Below are 25,211 nucleotides of genomic sequence, written 5' to 3'. Positions count from 1 at the left end.
GGTTAGCGTTTGTGGTGGATGAGGTCGTTTTACTTTCTCTTTGTCCGTTAGCGACTCACCAAACTATTTTAGGCAGCGCCTAAAGTTTTCAGGGATTTTTTTTAATGAAATCACCCTATGGGAAGACGCACTCAGTTTACTGTGGGAATGTCAGGGGAAGTTCGAAGATGGGATTTTTTATATGATCATGCCATGGTTATATGTTTGCAGATTCTTCTATTTCAAATGAAATCAGTGACATGAATCCTCACAAACTGAAGAAAATGTGTGAATACAGAAACGGATTCTTAACGACTTTTGAATGTTCGCTTTAAAACTTCACGAATGTTTCTGGTAAAAAAAAAGTAAACAGGATTTTTGTGTCACTGCGTAATCCAGTTTCTGAATAATGGAAGAGAATAGTTTGAAAGCATCAGTTTTTTCGTCTACAAATCAAAGTATATATATATCAGTTACACACTATGTGGTACTAGTAAGAAAGTTATAGCCTTTCTGTTCAGGACATGTACGACAAGGTCAAGAAAAACTGATTTATGTAGCAAGTGCGTCAATTTTTCGCCCTGAGGACATTTATTGGGGGTTAAATGGTGCTGATAGCGGACGACAGGGACGGAGGAGGACACTCTCCTGTCAAGATCAAGCCTGTTCAGCATAGTAAAAGTGGAGGCGGGGTGGAAGAGAAACCTACAAACACAGCGGACCCGTCTGCAAGCCTAAATTCAGAAAACGACGAATTTCTCGGTTCCGTCGGCTCGGACCAAGAGGAGGATGATTATGAAGAGTACGACGATTTCTCCGAGTTACCGGATACCCGGAGCATCGCCTCGGACGACTCTTTCTACCCTCCTGACGACCTCTCCCTCTCGGATGAAGAGAGGGGTCAGACTCCGGAGAGCCCGGCTCCTCTCTCCTTCTTCCAGGCGTGCTGTACCAACAACCCCATCATCGTCAAAGTCATGATCAGACAGGGGGTGACGGAGGCAGAAGTGAAAGAAACAGACAAGAACAACAGGGTAAGTGTTTGTGTTCACAGGATTTTTAAAACATTTACATTTTTGGGGGGAGGTGTGTGAATGGGGGTCTGTTTTGTCCAATCCCCTTCCTAAGTTTTTAAACGGGTGAAAACTTGTATCAGCTTTACCACAGCAAGTTGAAAGATACTTGAAAGTAGTTTGGAAGACCACAGCACAATTCCCGCGGAACTGAAGAAACAAAGCTGGGATTTCAGGTGAATACGTCATGCCCTGTCCAGGACTGGTTTCTGTTTTTGTTCCTGGAAAATATTTTTAAATAGTCTTTTCTGTTAAACTGTATTTTATCTTGGAAATTCCATGGTACTGTTCCACGAGTTTTAAAGCAAGAAGCGTTTTCAAGCGTGGCGTTTGTGTTTGTAAAATGATACATAAAGCTACTGATGAATCAATCATTAATCAAGGCCGTTGCAAAAACATGTTTTTGCTAGTGTCCTGTATGCCTTTAATCGTTAACCTATCAGACCACACTGTGCTATTGACTGCATGCTTTGAGCTAACTGGATAGTAATGAGGAAATGTTATCATGAAGCAAACTTTATACAGAAAGAAAACACTTGTTGCACCACTTCGATCTTTGAGGAGGCACAACAACACGATGTGAACCATGCAGCATTAGAAAGAGTAACACATGATCATGACTGGACAAACGAGGTGCGCCCCTTCCCCCGGACAGATACGCATGGGATACTTTTTAAAAACGAAAACATCCCCATTTTCAGTTATTGAACTTAATGAAAACAGTAACCGATTTAAAATATTTGAGTTTTCATTTAGAGCAGTGTCATTTTTGACATCATATTTAAATTCAAATAGCTTTATTGGCTTTTAAAAGAAAGGGAACAGATATTTTTGAAAATAATTTCTCTCTCACTTATTGTCATTACTTAGATAAGTCATTTTCTAAGTACCCATGGTGCTTTATGAAGTCCGCCAGTTGCCCTTGAGCTTCATAACTGTTTAAACTCCTGTGCTATCTAGCCCTGAAGATAAACCTCTCATGCTTTAAGCGAATGTTACACAATAAGCCTATGAAGTTTTTAAAAACACCCGATCCCTGAGACAGTTGCATTCTGTCAGCTCTTCAGAGAACATGCTGAGTAACCTCACGGTTTGCAGACATTACTGCAACAAGCAACACTTAAAAATTCACAGTTCCTCCCAAGGTTGAAGTTAATCCAATGCATTTCTCTTACTTTTTGTGATATTTACATAAATTGTCAATAAGATAAAAACTTGGCTTGAACTCCTCAAACATAAATCAGAGAAAAAAAGTAATCATTGTACTGTTACGGCTGCTACTCGCCGCAAGCAGCTAATCGCCCCTAAGCGCCGCCGCACGAGGTAACTAATTATCTCCAGCTTTCTACCATCACCTTCCTACTTTTAAACCCTCACTTCACGTCATTCTGTGCCCGGTAGTGCTCTCTCGCTCTGGAGTTCATAACTTGCCGTCGCTTAAACTTTACTGAATGGAAACCGTGGCTTTGAATCTGCCCTTGCCCTTAGACCACGACTTCAGGCTCACGGATCGATTTGTTATCGCCTGAGGAAAACCAGGTGGCTCCTGTTGGTAATGCTGATTGACCAGTAGGTGGTGCTCTCTCCTCTAGACCTGATGTCTAAACTAGAGCTCCAGCAGGGTGACCAGGAGCACAGTGCTTTTGGAGGTCCCAAGTACTTGGGTAATAAAGATTTCAGGGTGTCATGTACAGGAGTAGGGGTGTGAACTTCAGGTATGATCAAATTTCACTCTGGGCTTCCTAAAAGCTCCCCCTTTATTTAGAAGCTGAAGACATTTCTCCCCTTTCCCTCAGTGGGGCTGCTGCATGTCACCCAGCTGGGGCTGGTGGGAGGGTCTCCTCCTATATGTAAAGCACTAGATAAATACATGCAATGATTAATTATCATAACAGGAATTTACGTGTTTGAGTCTCTACACTTAGAAATGTAGTTCCTGAAGATATGAAACATTTGCAATCGTTTTCTAATGCTCCCCACACGGATGTAGAAGACTGCTCCCTTTGAACTGAAGTGCACTTATCAATTAATTGACTAATTGTGGAATAGACACGCAACACAGGTAGTGTTTGAAATCCAAGGCAGACTTATGCAGTTCTAAAATAATGTAGTAATAATAAAGCACACAACCTACTGACTTGTGAGAAGCTGCTGGGTGCTGTCAAGGTGAAGTGACAGAAAGCTGGGTGGCATCCTGTCAGTTTCCATTTTTGGGGGAATAAACAACAACAGCATCCAACTCTATCCTGGGAGGTGAGAAGTCTGGGATAACTGAGCACGCTCCTCTTGTGTGACAGTGAATGAGCCCTGTGGAAGTTAAATTTGTGTTCAGCTGGTCGACGCACACAAAACCCTCAGGAGTGCTGGCCAGGCCAATGGGCGGAGTTGAATCTTTTTAGCTTGAGGCAGGACTTCTGCAGGACCTCGTGTGTCCGCTTCAAGACATTGGCATGCTTCAGAGCTCTCAGCATGGGCTTTCGACATTACTCTTGACACGTCAGTCCGGTGCTGGGGCTTGGCATGGGCTGCAGGTGTGAACATCCTGCCTTAAACGTTCTCAGCTCCTTCTCCTCGGATGCCCTGCCTCTTGCACTGCTGCTTGGCCACAGCGATGCCAGGACTGTGCTCTCCTGAATGTACCAAGCGGGAGCTGAGGCCATTGACTTATTACACTTCATATCTACAGCTCTCGATTCCACAATTAATTAAGGAGGCAGAAACCATGACATTGTTTCAGTGAAGATGTGGTATATAAGTGCAAGACTGAATCTTAATTATTAACGAACTGTTAAAGATATACTATAATTCACCTTTCGGATAATGTATTAATTTATTAATTGGACACTGTTAATTTTGGTACTATTCCATCAGTATAAGTGCTGTGATTTTCAGTAGTGCAGTAGAGGTCCCAGATCTAGTCTGTAGTCTTCACAGTATTATGAAACATTACAGAAAACAGAACATTGTGGCTACAATTATTTAGGGAGACTTTCAGCTGGGACACAAGATCTTTGAGGCCTCTTTCACTCGTTTTCTGGAAAGATAAAGTCTCCATTACTGGAATGTTACTGAATGTTGATAAAGGGCACTTGAGTCACAAACTGTGAGTGAAGTTATAGGTGGTAACTGTAACAATTTCACTTCTATCACTTCTGTGTTTACATGGCAGTTAATCTAGGAAGAGACATTTGAAGTCAGGTTGTTTATCATTGGACATGAAGAAGCATCAGATGTCACGTCTTCGGGGGGGGGTGAAAATTCTTACAAATTTGGAGATGCAGTGAAGAAGGGACAGTGCACTCAGCGGGAGGAGCTGGTGATATTCGCTTTTAGTGGTGTCTTGTTCTGCCAGAAGTAGTGCTGTAAGGTGCTGTCATCACCCTTGGGGGGACATCAGACTGGGGGCCTGGCCGTATCCCCAGGAGGTCCCACCCGACACACAGGTGTGTCTGGCGCTATAGGAGGCAGAATGAGGTGACTGCTACAGTGGGACATGGTGGGCAGAGAAGAGGTCCTCCGGTGAGTGGGGCTGAGGGGGTTTACACAAGGGCGCCTGGGCCCAGCCAGCCAGGCAGACTGGGTGGTAGGGGAGCCAGAACCTATCCCAGCAAGCAACAGGTGCAAGGCAGGGACCCTGGAGGGGACGCCAGTCTATCGCAGGGCACACAGGCACACTCACACTAGGGCCAGTTTTCCCAGAGGCCAGTTAACCTATTGTATGTTTTTGGACTGTGGGAGGAAACCCAGTCAGACTTAGGGAGAACATACAAACTCCACACAACATCCCAGGAATTGAAGGCAACAACGTAAAGGTTCATCTTGAAGGTTCATCTCCAGATACATTCATCTGGCACCTAGTCTGCAATGAGCTTGACTGCCAGAACAACGAATTCCTGATTGGCTGTAGTGTGCAAATGCCTTGATTTGTTACAATCCTTTCAGAGATTTATGTTTCTGCCTCTTATGTCTTTTTCCTTGAAAAACCCAGGAACACAGGTCAATCTAGTTCCCCTGTGACTGTGATGGCAGGAATTAGGTTGTAGAGCAGAGAACTTGGATACAGAAATCTGTAAGCTTTGTGCAGAACAGAATCAATCTAGAGAATGAAACAAGCTGTACGGCCGTCCTTACTGTGAGCTCCGAGGAACGTGATGAATTACACCCACCTGTCAGTTGCATTGTCATGGTCAACAAATCGATTGTAACCAACCTGCTTCGTTTCTGAAGACCTGTTTTGTTGACCATGTCGTAGTAATTGAAATAGGTTTCGAAACTGGGCCAGTAAATCGCAGCACACAGAGAGTACAGTAAGAGAGTGGCAACTATTTTATAGTTGTAGTTCTTGTGTTCTCTTGGTTCTTAATTTTTCTTTTCCTGCTAAACTACTTTAACCTGCGTCTGTCTTGGTACAGAGCTGCAAGTTCACGTTTCTGTGTGTGATTTGAAACTGTTGCCCATATCGCAATGAATTTCCTTCGAATGCAGGTAATTGTGGTTCAGCCCAACAGTACTGTCTTCCCCTCCACTATTACAGTACTGCTCTAGACAAGCAATTTAATAGAAATGAACCCCTTTTTCCATAATCACAGCTCACAACAGTACCTGGCAGTCAACCAAGAGTCTGTTCTAGGGGCAGCCATCTCTTTCTACAATATTGCTACAGATTAATTGACTTGAATAGGCAAGACATCTAATTATCAACACAAGCAATAAATCATAGTGTTTCCCAAGACACAATGGGCCAAGGAACAATCACAATATTTCCTTGATTAGCCCTAGTACATACACCGATATACATCAGTACCTTCAATTCTGCTGACAATATACTATACAACATACAACATGCAACGTGTTCTGTACTACAGGGCCATCTTTAATTGACTGGTCTTTGGCCAAGGAACCATAAATGCTGCTCTGGCACTTCAAGATGGTTTTGTCAGGGTGGTGCAGCACACTCGAATGAAAGCTGATTTCAGCAGACTTCAGCCTTGGCTGAGGAGTCCATCCAACAGACCTGAGCTCAGGCGGTTAGAGGAACATCTTGTTTTAGGGTAAAGGGTACCCCAGGTACCAGGTCAAGTGAGTGTATATATGTTAAAGACACAACATTAGGGCATTGTTTGATCCTGCCTGAGGGTTAAACTCATCATGTTTTCAATGCTGATGTATGTTTATCATATGAATCACTACCTAATGCAGCCATTCATAGCATTCCTGCTCTGTAGACCTAAAAAGATGTTTAGTTCATGAATTAAACACCCTTATTTCCTACCTCTTTGACATTATAAAGCTACTCAGCCACCGATTGTTTAATAGTTTTTGTTGCAAGTTTGCACAGATTTGAAATGACTTTATCCTGCTTTTTCTTTGGCATAAATGTTACATTCTTTCATCTTGAATCTCTGAGGATTTAAATCTTAATAAAACATTGTCATGAAATTTAAAAGATAAAAACATTGTAAAATAAGCAATGGCACTTCTCTGAAGCTTTGAAGGTTCGAACAGACTGAAAGCTGTTACATTGTATTGATTGCGATGTCCAGATTGCAGGCTGCTGGTTTATGAAATGCTTTTATCCTCCAATCACCAATAAGAAGTATCCCATTAGTCAGGGCCAGGCGGTCACAGTGCATCTTTCTTCTGCTCTTCAGACAGTCTTCCGGGATGTGTGTGTGTGTCATGTCAACTTTTCTTTACGTTTCAGTGGGTTGTTTGCATGCGTTTAATATCCCATTCACATCTTCACAGGAAACCCAGAGGGATAGCAACTTAGTCAAGCAGTGGCAAGCTGAAACTGTGTGAACAAATAAGCAGTATAAAGGCACACCCACAGCAAGAGAAAAATGAGAACAACAAAAAACCATTCTGTCAAACTGAGCCAGCTCATCTGCTGTTGGTTAGGATTTCTCCTGTAAAAACAGTGATGTAGGGTAATGCACTAAATGCACAGGTGAGGTGCAGTGCAGATGTAGTGCAGTACTCAGATGAGCCCTCATCCAGATTAAGGACATGTAGGGACTACACTAAAATTCAATTCTAGCTCATGAAACAGAAACAGCAAGCACAGTTTCCTTGGCCTGACACAAGCAGCCAGACTAGAATGTACTAACTGTGACATCAGCTGACCATGTTAATAATACTGAGCTCGGAGGAGAATACAGCAGTGTGTCAGTATGGCGGGAGCTACAGAGGCTTCTTTGGAATAGCTAGTGCTCTGTCCCTTTTCGCCTTCAGTTTTGCCTTTCAAGCTTGTAAAAAGAAAGTTGTAGTATCAGGGACAGCAACATGGAAAGGGTTTGACTCTGGTTTAAGATTGGACCCAGATACCCAGGTCAAGAGAGTGAAACATGTTAAAGACGGAACATTAGAAGGATGGTTCATAAGAATGGCTACAAACGACAGACTGACTCAATATGTCCTATCTAGCCCGTGTGATATGTAGTAGCTGATTAATTGGAGAATTTGGTCCTGCCGTTTTTTTAAACGTTCAGTAGCTCTCGCATCAGCTTCTAAAACAAGGTGCCTACGCTGTTCCAATCTCCCACAGACCTTTGCTTAAAGAAGTGCTTCCACATACTTTCCACCTACAGTATGTCCTTTGGTTCATGTTTCACCGCAGACGTCCACTGTGTTAACTTTGGCAATAACCTTGAGGATCATCATCTGTGTTCAAGACTGAAAGGTCCAGGTCTTTCACCCTGTAAGCGCAGGACATTCCTTTAAGGCCCAGAATGTATGTGGTTGCTCTTCCCTGGACTGATTCCAGAGCAGTGACATATTTCCTATATTGTGGTCACCAGAATTGTGCACAGTATTCTAAATGAGGTCTTTCTAGTGCCGTATCCAATTTTAACATAACATCTCCTGATTTAAGTTCTGCATTTTTAACTCTGTATGCTAGCATTTTCTTTGCCTTTTTAATTGCTTCTCCACATTGTCTAGAATGTGCAGTAAATAATGTGTCTACATAAACACCTCAGCCTTTTTCATAAGAACAGGAGCTCTGTGTTTCCCATTTTGTATTTGTAGTGTATATTTTCACTAGCTGCATGAATTATTTGTTTATTTTAAAACCTCTATAAAAGCTGCATTGAAGTTACTTGTTTGTGGCATTTCGGTTATTTCTTGAAAAATTGGACAGGTATTTTAAAACAAGTGGGGGATAATTGCAGTGTTTACTCTCCAAAATTCCTGTGTTGTGACTGGGGCTCATTTGTGCCTCACCTATTCTCCCCCTGTTCAGTCACCAACATTAAGTAATGCTATAATTTAATTTTAAATTTTCAACATTCATGTTTATAAATGCCTTTATGTAGACAGACGTGCTTAATGTCATTTTCTAGAGTGATTGAGAAACAACTGTCTGAATCCAGTCGACAGCTGCCTGATCAGCTGAGAGTGTGTGTTGGAATGAGAGCAAGTGAAAGTAAGCCCAGGAACAGATGTGTGTCTCACTTGCTGTTGTAGGAGGAAAGCAATTTCCCTTTCTTTTTAACTGCCTGTGAAAAAGAAATACTGTTACTGCATATATAAACTGAGATTAAACATGTTAAGAGGATTCTGCTAGCATCAATGATTCTCAAAACACAATTAAATGATCTCAGCTATTCCTTGGCGTTCATTATAATTTAATTAAACAGTGAAAACAAACAAATGATTCCCCTGCCCCACCTTCCCCAGTCACCGCCCATCTGAGATACAGGAATGGGGAAGATGTTTCGATCAAGAGGAAACATAAGAGAATCGGTGCAGAATGAACTGGGCTGAGCAATTTAAACAGTTATACATCCTCACGTATCAGCACAGCAATGAAGAGGAAAAGTAGCTCAGTGCTGAGAAGGGTATAAAATTCCTACTTTATTGCTACTTAAGGGATTAATTACAAAGCCCCTTCCAAATTAATCTTAGAGGAATAGAAAAGCATTGTGCTGAATTTGAGAGATAATTTAAAAGGAAAGCCTCACCATTGAGTCTAAAAGAAAAACCTTTCCGCTGAATTTTGCCGGTACATTTACACACGCTGATTGAAAGCGAATAATCCCCTGCTTTAGCAGACAGCTGCGCTTTGTGAGTCACCTGCTGACCTGGTTTATCCGGCACATGGCTCCCAAAAAGCCCGATTATGGCCGAAATGAGGGCAGTAGGGCCCTGGCTGTCTCGGAGAATCCCTGTGGCAGGTCCAAGGGCTGAATCATATGGGCAGGAGAGATCTGTTTCATTTCATAGCTCCCTAGCTAAAGAAGTGATTGGCACAGTTTCACAGCCACTGAAAACCACAGCATGCAGTGCATCGTGTTTCCTCCAATGGCATCTGTCCAGATACATGTCACCTTGTTTTTAAGCTGTACCAAAACGTTCTACAAATCAAAGAGCCCAAGAGTGGCAGGACGAAGATACTTTTGCAATGTTTCAGGTGTTTTATTTCCTTCAGTGTAAAATCACCTTTTCTAGTGATGTAGCTCTTGCCACACAGCACAGAAGGCACATGCAGTAATAAAAACCAAGATTCTTTCATTAAAACCAAGATCAACAGTGCCAAATGGGACAGGTATAAAGGCAAGTGTTGCAGTAAAACAGTGTTCTTATTCGAATCAAGCCCTAATTCACATCCCAGTAATAGACCGTGGAGGCAGAGAAAAGAGCCAGGTAAATTTGTGGGTGCTGGCTAACCCTAACCTCTTCCTTCTGCTGTGGGGAAGGGGCACGCCCTCCACCAGGCTCCACAGACGAGGTGGAGAAGGTCTAGACGTCTGCAGCTCCTGTCTTTCTGCACACTTTAAGCCTTCCAGCTCTTCTGATACAGCAATATCTTGGTCTGATCTCGCCGTAAAACTCTCCTGTATCGTCTTTGTACTTGCAGGTAGCGCATTGTATCAATCAGAGCAATTGACCAGTTTTGAGGATGATTAGAAAGGGTTCAGCCCTGGGTCAGTTTCCAGGTCTGCCGTCTCAGGGCACAGCATGTCAGTCCCTAGTGCATTACAGAATGGCAAAACAGAAATTGTGATGTGTACTTACTCCCATTGACGTGAAAGTAGAGTACATGATTGATTTCAGCTGGTTATGCACCACATAAGAAAGGTTGCAGTTGAGAGGAGGCCACGCGGCCCATCAAGCCTGTGTGGTAGTTAATTGATCTCAGGATCTTAAGCAGCCATTTCTTGAGAGAAGCCAGGGTATCGGCTTCATCATCATGGCTGGGGGGCTTAATCTGGACTCCTATGACCTTTTGTGTGAAAGAAGTGCCTCCTGTTCTCGGTTTTTAATTGGACTTCAGCACAGTATCGGCTTATCTCCTCTAATTCTTGATTCTCTGTTCACTCTGAAGAAACCTATGGGGCTGATATTGCTGGGCTGACAACAGACTTCTTAAACCCTAGCATGACGTGAGTTACCCTTCACCAGTCTAATTTTAATTATTGAGTAAAACAAGTTGTGGTTGCTTTTTATTTGCTTTGTTGTTAACAATAAAACTATTGACTATCGTCTGCTGTCCGTTTAAAAAAATGGTTCACAACACAATAATTATTGCAAAACAACTCGCCTCGTGTTGTGATATCATGCTGTGATTATTGTGAAATGAGGCAATATTATCTCAGGAGTATTCAAAAATATTTCCTCTTGGGATTCCATTTGAGCATTTCTATGAATTCCATTTAGTAAAATTGCGCAAAACCTTGAATTAGAAAAGTTGAACACTGATAGATTTAGCTCTATTAGCATTTAAGTGTATACACCCACATGTGTATATTCTGATATTTTTACATCTTTAACCTTGTAGTCGTATTAAAATGCCTAGAGGACTTCCTGGTGAAGCACAATATTACAAATGCCAGGTTTTGTTGCCTGTGAAACAATGAAGAGTCTTAATTTCCAAATGCGGTAACAGGAGCACTGGCAGGAAAGCCAATCTCTGAGTGATATTCTGAGCCTTCGCAAGGATGTTTTTATGCCTGCCTCATTTATGAAGTCCCAGCTCGGTAATTTGGTGCATCTTTTTCAGTGGCGTTGACAGAGAACGGCAGTGGCTCTTTACTGAGATCTGGTAGTGTGGGGACAGGCTATCGATGTGTGCTTGTCTGTGAAAGAAACCTTCCATTTATCGGCAACGGAAAAGAGCAATGTTGTCTTGAGGGTTTAACAATCAGTTTAAAGCTTGTAACATCATTACATTCGGGAAAGAAGGGGAAAATACTGTACTGACGACAAGTGGCTACAGATATGCAGATAACACCAGCACTATCAGGAGCTTTTCAAAATACAAACTGCAGAGCAGAGCAGCAAGACTCAGCACTATTTCCTTCGAAAAGTCAAGGGCTGGAAACTGCTACCTTGCCACTGTTGTGTTTTGCCACCATGTGATCCGCCTTCTGGTTTCCAGCTGGTGCATCAGTGCAAGTGAAGCACCTGTTCCAGCTCCTTTCAAATACATCAGACTTTGTTGGGATAAAATAACATTTTCAGTAGGCTATTTGGCCCATCTAGCTTTGTTTTTTTTCAGTAGCTATCCTGTCCAATGATCTAATCCAGCCTTCTCTTGAAAGAAACCCGGCTCTTAACTTGTTCTCAGGTTTAATGAAGTTGAAAGTTTCTGCATGTGTCCTCTGGTTTGTGTTCCACTGTGGACTCTGAAGAAGTCCAGTGGGACTTTTTCAATACCTTTCAGTAATGTGTAATACTTGAATAAGATCTATCCCACTCTGTCTAGAATGTTCCTTGCAGCCCAGGAAGGAATGTGGCTGCTCTTCTCTGATTGCAGAACACAAACATCTGCCTGGTATCCTGGTGAACAAAACTGAACATGATATTCCCAAAACATTTTAACCCATGCTTGCAGTTCATTGTACTCCCTTTTCCTTAAGTGGACCTTGTTTTTTATGTTTTATATTCCATTTGGACTGCTGCTTGCCTAAAATCTGTGCTTTAAATGGTTGCCACTCATTCTATATGGACTCCATATCCTTGGTCTTTAACAATTCCCTGCATGTCCCCCTCTGCTGTCAAGTGTCAGCTTGAGTTTCTGATTCACCTTTTCTGGTAAAGGGCGGAATTATACTCTAGGCAAATGTTAAAAAAATCAGTCCTTTTCATTTGAGAAATTTAAATCTGTTGCATTTTTAATGGGAAATGTGGCATGGGTCTTCACTGACTTTGGCGATAGTACGTATCTGCTGCTAACAGAAGTGTTTCATGTTCGGTAGAAATAACTTCCTCAATTTACATTTCTTCCTTCTGGTTCTCTGTTGAAAATGACATGCCTTTGGCTTTCCGCGGAGCAGCCCTCTGGAAGTCAGATGTGGCTGCGTGGAAGCCTGCAGGTACGCAGAGGAGAAGTCAGGCTCTGTGAAACAGCGCCATGGGCTCAGCGGCATGTCGGTCTACAGTGAACACATGAAACGACATTTCACCAGCCTGTCTAACCAATATCAACCACCCTTCTGTTACTCGCAGATAAATACTGTCATTTCAAACACACAAGCAGCACGTAAGAAACAGCTGTGTGAGGCGACTGTGATTTTACTGGGTAAAGCACAAGGATATGGTACCGAGTTCTGTGGGCGTTAACTACATTATTGGTCACTGAAAAAAGAGGTGCAAAATCTATCGGCAATCAAGCTCCCATCAGTGGTACCTACCCTAAAGAAGGAGATACGATAATGATTCTTTTTCAAAGCAGACAGCAGGAGGGACTGTTACTGCAGGTGTCTTGTTGTCTTTTGTATTTTCGTTTGCTCTCGATCATTTCTGATGTGTCTTAAATATAAAAAAAACACCCTGCAGCTCAAACAGAAAATATTCTGTTTTGCAAACAGTGCAAAGAAAAAACATTCCAGTCTAACCCATTTGTAAGCACAACAGGTCCAAAGTATCCCTCTGTTAATGTGTCTACTGTCTGTTGCACCGAGAATCACGTGACTGCAGGTAAAGCTGGTGGCTGAGGATTATGGATTAAAACTCTTCTTACCTATGCAAAGAGTTTGTTTTGAAGCGCTAATGGTGAAGAGTGAGAACTTGGTAGGAATCCTAATACAAAGCTGGCTTAGTAGAAGGGTCACGACTTTGAAAGAGCGTATTAAGAATTTTGGATTTATCCCCATTCACTTAAGGTAATTAACCACCTGGCGAAGGGAGGAAGTTGTGAAAATGTGATCCATGCGTTTCTAAGGGAGTACGTCCTGTTTGTAACAGTGATTGTCCCAGCTGCAAAATCCCATTTTTAAGGGCTACAGAAGCACTTACATCCGATCACGAAGATTGTATTTCTGTATGCCGTCCTATGTGGAATCCCCTGTCGCTGACCAAGTGAGTTTGCTGCTGCAGCTCCTGCACCGGCATGGGAGAAACGAGGCCTGCAAACACTCCCCTCCAGCGTCCACAAAGTCAAGCCACTTGCAGGTTGGCATGATGTATGCTGCATTGTCCCTACAGCCGTTAGCGCTGATTAGAGCAGCAGTGCCCCTCTCACAGCAGACATCGCAGGCTCAGTGGGGCGCCAGCACGTGGGGGGTCCCGGCCACAGTCAGTGTACAACACGGCTGAAAAGAAAACAACCGTCACCTGGTCTGGAAGCAGCGTCACAGCTGAGCTCCTCTAGTGGCCGAGCCATCCTGGAGATGATAATGTGTTCACCTCCAACTGACGAGAAAAAAAACAAACCGTGCTCATTTTTAGTTGTCTCTTTAAACATCGTGCTGCAGGGGAGAAATTCAGGAGCTGCGTCAGCAGAAAAGAACGAGTCGTCTGTGGAGCCTCTCCAGTGCACAGAGGAATGAGGGAGAGCAGGAAGAGGACAGAGGGGTAGGGTAAGGAGGGCAAACGAAAGAACATGAGAATGGGCAGTAGGAGTTGAGAGAGGGACTAAAGAGATCACTCCAGGAGACTACATATCTTTCGTGTATTTATTGATTAGGTTAAATAAACCTTTCGTGTATTTATTGATTAGTTTATAGTACATTGTGAAGTTCACGTTTGAATGACAGGCTTGCCAGTTACTTTCTCAGTTTTGTTTCCTGTGCCACAGTTCTGTCAGTCAAAGCCTCCAACTGCATTGGGCTGATAGACAATAAAACATCAAAACTCTGAGAGATCATTTTGTTTTCTGGTGGGAGGGGTTGGTTGACAAGTGCGTGACGGCTTTAAAACCTCAATTTCAACTGCAGTCAGCTTTATTGAAGTGCGTTTTTTGCTTTTCTATTACTTTTTAATGGAGAAATGTAGCTTAAAGTTAATCTTGTGTTGAAATGCAGGAAGCTGATTTAAATTTTGCAGTTTTAAATTAGGTGAAAAGAATACATCTCTGGTGGTGTTAAAGCGCTGTGTGAAATTTAACAACTTCATGCTGTTCATACAGAATTTCCAGAAAACTCCACTGAAAGGTAATAAATCTGGGAACATTTGATTTGATTTTTGATTTGTCAAAAATTTTTAGTGTGCTCTTAGAAGCTCTAAAGCAATGAATTGATACATGACACTTTATCAGTTGTGCATAAAATAAGACCTTGCATTGTAAAGATGGCAATTTTTAATATTTGAATGTAAAATTGAATGGAATGATATCTGGAATTTGAGCTTATTTTATTAAACTATGTTTTTCACATTTATTGTTGAATAATATATGCCTATGAGCTGTTATATGGGCAGAAGCTGGAATTTGGAAACCCTCTTGTAGAGACTGCCTCCTACACGAACTCAGGTTTAATTTCACCAAGTTTCCACAGAGAACCAAAGCTACAACCAGACCTGTGTCACTTGAAAGTAACTGAAGTTTGCTTTTTTACCATGCAGTGTCATTTGAGCATCAGGTGGGAAACACCGATAAGGAAACAGTGTTGGGACAGATGATGTCCATGCCTGAAGTACTGCAGATAAAAAGTAATAATATTAATAAGTCTTTCTCATTATCATTGACTACACATATTGATTATAAATTCAGATGATATAATTGATCATATACTGCACTGGTGAGATGGCTTTTGTTTTATCAAAGCTATTTTTTAAGTTAACAGATGAGACTTAATTGGACAAAATGTCTGTTTCTCCCAGGTAAATAATGATTGATGAGAAATGAAAGGAGGTCATTTGGGGAACTTAACAACCACGGCTGCTTGTATCTAATTGATCCAACAATCTAAAGTCTAATTGATTGTTTATGTGAAAGACGTCCATGAGGCTTGTGACTGCTTAGATCAGGCCTCCTTGTGATCTTCTCAATTCACTCCTTTCAGACCAAGAAAGCACTTGATCGCTCTTCTCTTTCTGGAGCAGCACTGTCTTTCTTTGGAACATGGCGACCAAAATTGTACACAGTTTTCCAAATGAGGAATTAGTCACCAACGCATCATACAAATTTAACATTACATCCCCCTATTTAAATTCTGTTTTGAAACCATCTTAGACGTTGTAAAAAATATTACAAGTGGTTCAGAGGCATCCAAACCCTGCACGATTATGGCCCTGCAGGAAAGGGGAACAGGTTTGGGCCGTGGCTGTTAATGATAAACCTGGCAGTTGGTCGTTTGGGCAGCACTCTGAAGACCAGTCAGGGAATGCCCATCCTTTCCTGTGTTGAGCCTTTCTCTTTTGACAGTAGTGAACAAGCATAATGAAATAACAATAGGGTTAATGAGAAGGTAGAAGGTGCTGGCGTGGTACACCAAGCAAACACTGACAGGAATATCCCAGCACAACTCATTCGATTCTGAAAGCCCTTTTCTCCCCCTCACTGTGAGGCGAGGAATGAAGGGTCTTTGGGGCTGACATAATGTAATGCAGAACTAATTGATTGGAGACTTTTTTTTCTCAAAAGTGTATTTCTGTGCTCGTCTGTTTATTGATAAGGTTATTGATTTGCAGTCAGTGTTAATTTTATGTGCCACCACTCCAACCTCTATAAAGCATTCTACATTAAAACCGTCGGGAAAGGTCGCTCTGATCAAATTATGAATGTGCTTGTTAAAGACTGTTTTTAGAACAGAATCATTATTTAAATTTTGTGTAGCGCTGGTGGTAGGAGAGTTTTTCATTCTCACTGAATATAAATCGCATCTTCACAGTCACTCAAGGTTGCCGGGGCCTCTTTTTGAAATGTTGGGTTTCCTGAGCTCATGTGCATGGTAACCATGGAGAGAGCAGGGAGTGTCTCTCAGGAGCAGCACACCGGTGAACCCCCCAGACAGAGCAGGATCCCCCAGATCTCCCTGGGAAACAAGTCACAAACACCTCCTGACAAAACCCCGGAAAACTGGGGACCAGTGGTACATCCGCAGCATCATGATCCCAAGGCTGGTGGATGCTGGTGTCTCTGTGGATTGTCAGCTTCTTCTCGGCTCTGGCAGGGCCACGCAGGCTCGGCTCGGGTCCAAACAGGAAGCAGCAGCTGGCTGGGGTTCTCAGGGGGTCCTGAAATTCCGGGTTCTGGGTTTGGAAGAGAAGGTGGACTGCAGCGCTCACAGCACGTCTGCAGTTACTCCCCGACCGTGGTGTTTCTGTGCTGCTGAGCTCCCAGACCGCAGCCGAGTCAGCTGTAAACGTGCTGGGATTGGACACAGGACCGGCCCGGGCCCAGGCCCGGGTCCCCAATGGAGAGCGACTCGGGTCTCATGAACTTTGAGCTGCTCAAAGATGCCTGCCTGTAACAACCGGCTGTTGATTGTCCCAATACAAAACAAATAGATAAGTTGGCTGCAACAAAAAAAGATACAGAATCTTTTACAAATAAGCCCCATAAGACTTGAAGCTCTTTGACCTTGGTCACTGTTGTTTACAGCTTTCTTGGTTTTACATCCCAGGGCAGAGCACCGCTGTTCCTCCATCCAGCCGCGCGGGTCTGTCCAGCTTGTTCACGTTTCCATGCTTTAATTCCATCTCTCCGCCAGAATGTGTTGTTGACAATGCTGACACAATGAAATGCATCCTGACTGACAGTGTGTAGTGGGTGGCAATCTTTTTGTTACAAGCGCTTTAGAAACCTTTTCTTATAATGTGTTTCATGGCTTGATTGTTTTGTTGTTGTTGATCTCCTGGAAAAAAATAAGCACTGAAATTCTGTTTTCTGCTTCAGAGAGCACAGTAACGGTACGTTATGGCTGGAGCAATATCGAAGGCTATTCCTTGATTCTGTTGCTACAGGTACATACATCCTTATGTGTGTTTTAAAGCCCCAAGCAGGATAGAAGGGCTGGATGTTCTCCTTGTTTGTAAGCTCTCTTTTGTTCTTACAGTGTGAGCTTCTGGAAGATTGCAGTGCTCAAAACCTGAGCGATGTTGTGTATATAGTATGCTGTACATGTGAGATAGATTAGTTTACATCATTTCTTTATTAAACTATAGTAGCTGGATAAAATATCAGATTAATGTGTATGTCTGTGACATAACACATAAGGGGTGTTACAAGAGTCATAAAAATAAACAGGAATCCAAAATTAAAGTAAAAGGGAACGTCCCATCGTTTTTCTCAGCAGGAAGCTGCTTCCCAGTGAAACACGACGTGCTGTAGTTGAGAGAGATAGACTCTGTCCCCCCACAGGGGTCTGATCATCTGAGCTCTTCCCTGTCTCATTGTGAACTTTGGCACACACCGAAAACTCAAAGCAAGTCCAGTAAGAACAGGGCACTGGGAGAACATAGAGAGCACTTTCGGCACTTGTGAATGAAAACGAGAGAATGGCTACTGTGTGTTAATGGCTACTGTGTGTTAATTATCTAATCCACTCCCTGGCAGGGCTTGTTCTGCAAAGCAAGTTTGTATTTCTGAACACAACCGCTTCCTCTTTCAGCCCAATGATACAGTATCACACTCACACCTGCAGCCTGAACAGGTCTCCGTACAGAATAACGGGTGTGGAATTGAACGGGTTCTTGTGAAGAACGTACAGTAATAGAGCTCTCAGCGTCTGTACCTGTTGTGCTTTTCAGACTGGACTGATGGTTGCCTGCTACCAGGGCTATGTGGACGTTGTCACAGCCCTGGCCCAGTGCCCCTACGTTGACGTGAACTGGCAGGACAAAGAAGGCAACACTGCCCTCATCACTGCTGCCCAGGCAGGTACGACCTCTCGTCCTCGGCGCACATTAAACAAGAACACAGGGCTAGGGCAGGACGGCGGATTAATGGCTTTTTAATCGAATTGCGTTTCTGCTGGGTTTCACCTTTTTACATCTGTATTGCGCAGCAGTGGGGTGTCTGTGACCCTGCAGGTTCAGCTTGATCTGCTCTTGTACTTCGCCTTGTGCTGTTTTCAGCAGCGCCATCCTTCCACACAGATACCGTGAAACAGAGCAGACCTGAACTGTCTCTGACCAGGCGGTTTTGACAAAACCACAGCTTCCAGGATTTAAAGTGTAATGTAAGAGAAAAACAGTCTTTATCTGTGCATGAAGATAGTTTTAGTAGTATTCCTGTTGGGACACAATGTGGTAGGAAATGGCGTGTCTGTTTTTACAAGCCTGCTGTACAGCACATTTAGGGGTTCCTGTATACGGTATGCCCACTGGCAGGCTGCACACAGTGTTGTAAAGGCCTGCTCTACGTATTCTTTCACTGGAAAATTCTAAAATACTAAAAAACAAATAAAATACAAAAATACATCTGTTTACACATAATTAGCACTGAGCAGCGTTTGTTGGAAGTGGATGTGAAGGAAAGACTGCATATTTCTAAAACAACGTTCAATCTATAATGAAATGTGGGCCCCTGAACCATAACAGCTCATTACTACGAACATGCTGCAAGAAACCCAGACTCCCCAGCAGTTAATGGTTTAATTAAGTCCAGCCTGCTGTGACCTTTAAAGTAATCAATTATGAATTAAGAGACTGAGAACAGAAATAGTTCCACCACATCACTGTCCTTATCAGTGCTCAAGAACGGAGATGTTCTTAAAATAAGTCAAATTAATTTATTGTGGGTTAGTAATGACTTTCTTAGGGTACTTTGCCATGCTGACAGGAGATGGGAGTCTAAAATGCAGTGACATTAGTCAGGAGGTCTGTACTGTCTTTCCTTGTACAAAGCAAAGAGAGATGATTTTTCACTGCCGTACCTGTGATGGCCATCAGTGACAGGACGGTTGCCGGCGTCACGGCGTGTTCGGGACTTCAGTCTTTCAGACTCCGACTGCGCTGCTCCTCTCTCCCGCAGGACACATCACGATCTCCAACTACCTGCTGAACTACTTCCCTGGCCTGGACCTGGAGCGGAGGAATGTGCACGGCTTCACGGCGCTGATGAAGGCCGCCATGCAGGGCCGGACGGAGTGCGTCCGGGCGCTGATGCTCGCAGGTACCGGCCTCCGCGGGCGTGACCGCTCTCGATGACGCTCTAGCACGCACGTCTGACATAGAAGCACTCATTTTTACAGGAGTATTTAAAGATACAATAAGATCACTTTATTGGCCATATACAGTTTCTTATAGTAGAAGTTTGTGTTTTCGCATCCCCCAGTTTGCTCTCCATGAGACAAAGCTGGGGGTCAGAGTTCAGGGTCAGCCATTGTACAGCGCCCCTGGAGCAGTTGGGGTTAAGGGCCTTGCTCAGGGGCCCAACGGAGTAGGATTCCTCTGCCGGCCGCGGGATACGAACTGGCAACCTTCCAGCCACAGGCGCAGATCCTCAGCCATAGAGCCACCGTACTACCCCCTATTTTAATCTATTGCAGAATGCAGTGTATTCATGATTTATGCAATGGGAACAGCGTAACAAAGTATTACATATAACTCAATATAATATTGAATATATGAACCATAATATTTAAAATATTTACTTTTGCAGTTAGTTTACATTTTAATGTGTGTGTGTGGGGAGGGGTGTTTTATTACTGGCAGTTGTTGGGTTATGAAACACTCACCCCAGGAGAATGTGACTCTGTGGAAAACCATTGAAGGTTATTTCTGTAGCCTATTTAAGCCATGATTCTTGGGTATTATATCACAGAATGCAGTGCATTCATTATGCTACATCTTGAAAAATGTGCTCGTGTGGGTTAAACGGGACATGGGAACCTACCGCTGTCAAACTCTAAAACAGTAAACGTGAACCGAACACTTCAAGGAGAACGAAAACACACAGTCCTATTGGAATTGTACGTGTCAGCTAGAATATAAAATAAATATCCTCTTCTCTCCAAGAGTGTTGTGCTGCTGTAAAGGCCGTGCAAAGGAGAGCGACCAGGCCTGTCTTGGGTCTAAAGAGAATGCCGCATCCGGGCAGCCCGAAGAAACAACCTTCTTAGTCTGCACCAAATCCCCAAAAGAGTGAAAGCAAAATGTTCTGGAGATCTGTGAAAGCACAGGCTGGATAGCCAGGGAGGCAGTGAGCACCCCACAGGAGTGTGAGGTGTCAGCTCACGAGGACTTGATGAAACCTTGAACAGGAAAGGAATCCTTTCACACAGACCAGGCTGACAGAGGTTAAGATCGAGGGAATATAGGGTAGCGCTTCAAAATGCACAAAGACTGAAGCTCTCATGGAGACTAAAACAGAGAGGTCTGGAATTCAAAGGAATTCAAACTGTACATATGAGCCAAGCTTGAGAGAAAAATCTACCTTACTATTGGCTCTCCTCGTCTTTTTAGTTTGTAGATGTGTCTCCACTGGCTGAAATCAGGACTAGTGACTGTTACCTTATTGAACATACTGTAGCTTTGAATAAAAAAATGGGGAAATTGCTGGTAAAACAATTACATGAATTTAAGCCATAAGTGAAGTACTAAGAGACTTTGTCCACGCACATGATGTGTGAATTTTTTACATTACACTGTTTTGTGTAAATATTTTTTTATTTACATCATGACATTTATATCGCTTTAAATGCAAAAATATATCCATGTTTTGAATAATTTTGAATATTTTCAATGCACATCTTCACTAATATTTCCTTTATTTTATGTAAAGAGAAAATTGTATTTTTAATTTTAGATATGGCTTTGAAGAGGCTGGTAATACATTATTCCATCTTAGTTTAAATCTGTCCTGATTTTATCCTAATTGAATTTAAACATACAGGGACCCAGAGGTCAGGTGGGACATTATCATCCTAGAAATATACTGAACAGCAGTAAAATGTCATGTCTGACTCAGTTGGAAATCGCAGATTTCATAAAACAATCAGAACATTTGTTAAAAAACAGTTTCATAGTTAACATTGTTTTGTGAAGACTGCATTTTACATTGAAGCTGAATTTAGCCTAAAATAAAAGATTTGTAGTGATTTCTTCAAGAACCACAAGGAGAAAATAACAGGTCTTCCTAAGAATGGTTGCTTTGTCAGTAGGAATACAAGATCTGAAAAGTAGACCATCAGGAAAAATCAGTTTTACTTTTAGCTGTAATCACAGTAATATTGTTTATCTCAGGGTTTTACATCAGATTACAGGTGATTTCCGACTCCTTGCTGGTCTCGTGGACTCCCCTGTCTGATGAATTACCTGTTAAGTAGACTTCTCCCAGTTTCAAGCCTTTACGTTTCTGATGCTCGTACTGTAGGTGATGCCAAAGGGTTTTACGTAAAAAGGAAAAACCTTCATCCCCTCCCTCGGGCTCAAACCGTTGCTTTCGACAGTCAGCGTTTACTGCGGCTTCCTTTCTCGGTCTCGCCCCGTCCTCCGTTTCGCCCTTCCTCCGTCTCGCCTTGTCCTTGGTCTCGCCCTGTCCTTGGTCTCGCCCGTCCCCGGTCTCGCCTCTCGCCGGCGAGACCTGCCCTGTCCTCAGTCTCACCCTGTCCTCAGTCTCACCCGTCCCCAGTCTCGCCCGTCCTCGGTCTCGCCTCTCGCCGGCGAGACCCGCCCTGTCCTCAATCTCACCCTGTCCTCAGTGTCGCCCTGTCCTCCGTCTTGCCCGTCCTCCGTCTCGCCTCTCGCTGGCGAGACCCGCCCTGTCCTCCGTCTCACCCTGTCCTCAGTCTTGCCCATCCTCCGTCTCACCTCTCGCCTCTCGCCGGCGAGACCTGCCCTGTCCTCCGTCTCGCCCTGTCCTCAGTCTCGCCCGTCCTCAGTCTCGCCCGTCCTCCGTCCCGCCTCTCGCCGGTGAGACCAGCCCACAGCCGTGCCCTTCTCTCCCCTGCAGGAGCCGACCTGGAGGCCACCGACCACGGGCGGCGGCTGACCCCCCGGGAATGGGCGCTCTTCACGGCGCGGTACGAGACGGCCCAGGCGATGGCGCAGCTGCTGGCCCGGTCCTGCGCGGAGCAGTTCTGCGACTCCTACCAGCCCGAGTGGCCGCGGCTGAAGGAGCTGGTGGCAAAGGCCGGCGAGCCCAAGGGCTGCTTGCAGAAGCTCTCGGAAACGCTCTGCTCGGTCTTCAGCTTCGGGTTCCCCGGCGAGCCGGAGGAGGAGGGGGTGATGGACCACATGGTGCGGATGACGACCAGCCTGGGCAGCCCCTTCGTGGCCCTGGGCTGCCAGACGGTGTGCCCGGGGAGCCCCCCCTGCGTGGGCAAGCGGCGCGGCGCGGTGCAGGAGATCCTGCGGAGGCAGCGCGTGGAGCAGCTGAAGAACCTGGGCCCCGAGCGGCTCAACAACTACAAGAAGCTTTTCCAGAACTCGCGGGTCATGCTCGTGTCCAGAAAGAAAGACAGGCGGGCCAGCCTGCAGCCCCAGAGCCTGTCGGCCGGCTCGGCGTCCGCCCTGGACGCCCGGCGGGGCAGCCTGCTCCCCCTGCACCTGCTGAGGAGGAGCAGCGTGCGGCCGGGCGTCGTGGTGCCCAAGGTGCGGCTGACCAAGGCGCCCCCGCCCACGTACCAGCCCGAGCGGCCGCGCCGCAAGAGCAGCGTCAAGGACAGCCAGTTCCTGCAGATCCCCAAGTGGAGGTACAAGGAACTGAAAGAGGAGCGGAAGAAGGCAGAAGAGGAGGAGAGGAGGAGAGCTGAAGAGGCCACCCGGAAACGCCTGGCGTCGGCGAAGAAGAAGGCCTGACCTCCACTGCCTTCGGGTGTCACTCTCGCTTCACTACTTGAGACGCTTTGTATTTATTTTTGTATTTATTGCTTTTAAAGAGGGGGGATGCTTTATATTTTCTGGGGGAAGACAATCAGGTCTGATTCACACACGGCCAGCAAAGCAAGGAGTTCCGATGGGCTCCCCGTGATGAAACATGTTGTCTACACAGCACTCCAGTTGTGAGACTTCCCTCCTACCACCTGTACACCCCAGGTACTCAGCCCCCTTTTGAGGTTACAAAACAAATTTCTTGACCACGATGAAACGAGCTGATGAAAACAGTAAAACCACTGAGTATCCAGTAATCGCAGATGATGACTGCCAGTTTTGTGCTTTTTTCCGTGAGGTCAGTCAGCCAAAGACAGAAAATAGAGGCCAGACAATCCCAATCTCACTGATTAAAGGTCTTATAGTCCCATTCAGGCAAGGCTAAAAATAGATCCTGGATTTAAACACTTGATGGTAGTGACAGCTGAACTTAGCAATAATTTTACAACAATAATTGCTCATAAATCCTAGCTTTAAAGCGAGTTTTATACAACAGCTGAGTAACAAAAAATTGCAATGATTTGAGATTTAAAAAATTCTATGATTGGATGCATTTTATACTGCAACAGCTCACCAGGAGATTCTTTAGAAGAGAAGAGTTACATGCACACATACAGTATATACACATACACGCATCAGTGTTCTGTTTGAAATATCTTTATGCCACAGCAATGGCAATAACAAGGATGGTGCTGAAGGTTTTTTCTCATGTGACTCATTGAAGTTTTTAAAGTGCAACAAGTAGAAATTTACTTCACTTCCTGAGTAGCCACTGAGTAGAAATACACTAACCATGGAAGATGTTTGCTGGTGTTGCACAATTATCCATATACATTCTTTAAATATGTAAAACCTCATTACTGTACATCTATGAATAGCAGCTCAGGAATGTGCACTACAGAAACTTGTTCTGAGTAAAGGTCTAAATTTCATGAACTACACACGAACGCAGCTGTGGAGAGCAAAGTCAGATCTCTGTGGTCCCACAGCACATCACGGACAGTGACAGAAACGCTACGGATACCCAGCACCAGCCTGGCCAGAGCCGCGCTGCGCTCACTGGAAACGACATTGTGATTCTCCTCTGCCCTCCCAGGACAGGCCTGGTCTCTCTGTGAGCACGGACAGCAGCTCACTGCGTACAGTATGTCAGACACGTACGCCCTTAACTCAGCACTGACAACGTGTCGACTGAGGAAAAACAATAAATGTATACAAAAACACGTATGCTTTGAGGAGTCAGTGTTCATGTTCTAAAAATTGTCATCTGCTTACGAGCTGACACTAGCACATACTGAGAAATGGCAGGACATGGGTTTCCGTATCTTTTTTTCCAGAATTCACCGAGAATTTTAAAGCTCATTTTGAAGTTGCTGGGCTGGTTGCAGGTTTCAGCAACAACTTCCCAGATCCCACTTTTTCATTTACGTTTGAGACGTTTAAATGAAGAGGCAGGAGGTATACAGATATTGTGAGCCACACGGGAGGGTTTTAACTCTTGACTCTGAAATCTGCAATACGCCGCCTTCTTTGACCGACTGCAGGGGGAATCTTAATGGTAAAAGCAAACTCTCCCCAGACATTTTTGTGCTTTCAGTTCCGATAGCTGATGGTGCACCGAGTATAATATGCACTTACTGGAAGGGATGGCTTTTTTTTTATATCGCTGCTGTTCTGAAATAATGTGAATTTAATAGATATATTAAAAACCAACAGGTTTTCTCCCAAGTGATGTGTGTTGTTTTTTTTTCATGTGAGGAGAAGAGGAAAAAACGAGAGCTTTTGACTGGCTAATCCCTCCCAGGGCTGTAAAATGTTCCAAATTCCAATCTTGATCCAACACCTGGCTCCAGTGAGACTTGTATATACCGAACCTGAGAGCAAGAAAAGCGTAATGCCGCAGGCGGATGTGGAAAAAAACCAAACATTTCGGCCGTTAAGCATTCCTCCAAAGGAGGAGTCTTTAAATTAAGGTCCTGAGGTCCTGGGTCAGATCCCAAGGCACTATGTGCAAGAATTGGGATGTTCACCCAGCTGGAACAATCCGGCCTCCCTGAAGCTGCTTCTGAAACCAGCCGGTGGGGCAGCAGTCTCCCGCTCTTCCAGCAGGCCTGTGATGGCGGAGCAAGCTGACCTGCGGCCCCACCTGGGCAGGAGATGACCAGTGACGGCCAGTGG

The 25,211-nt window shown here is 44.2% G+C and overlaps 1 protein-coding gene across 1 annotated transcript; it reads left to right on the top strand.

Moving 5' to 3' along the window:
* Positions 1 to 265: 265 nt before the first annotated feature.
* On the top strand, positions 266 to 24,754 carry ankrd33ba (ankyrin repeat domain 33ba). The gene is made up of 4 exons (XM_088919054.1): positions 266 to 1,013; positions 17,967 to 18,096; positions 19,192 to 19,332; positions 22,114 to 24,754. Exons 1-4 carry the CDS (start codon positions 585 to 587, stop codon positions 22,959 to 22,961), a joined length of 1,548 nt encoding a protein of 515 aa, XP_088775180.1. The 5' UTR covers positions 266 to 584; the 3' UTR covers positions 22,962 to 24,754.
* Positions 24,755 to 25,211: the final 457 nt, after the last annotated feature.

The sequence above is a fragment of the Atractosteus spatula genome, chromosome 6, assembly GCF_055471065.1.
Source record: "Atractosteus spatula isolate fAtrSpa1 chromosome 6, fAtrSpa1.hap1, whole genome shotgun sequence".
NCBI lineage: Eukaryota > Metazoa > Chordata > Actinopteri > Semionotiformes > Lepisosteidae > Atractosteus > Atractosteus spatula.
This window is presented reverse-complemented; position numbering and strand designations above follow the sequence as displayed.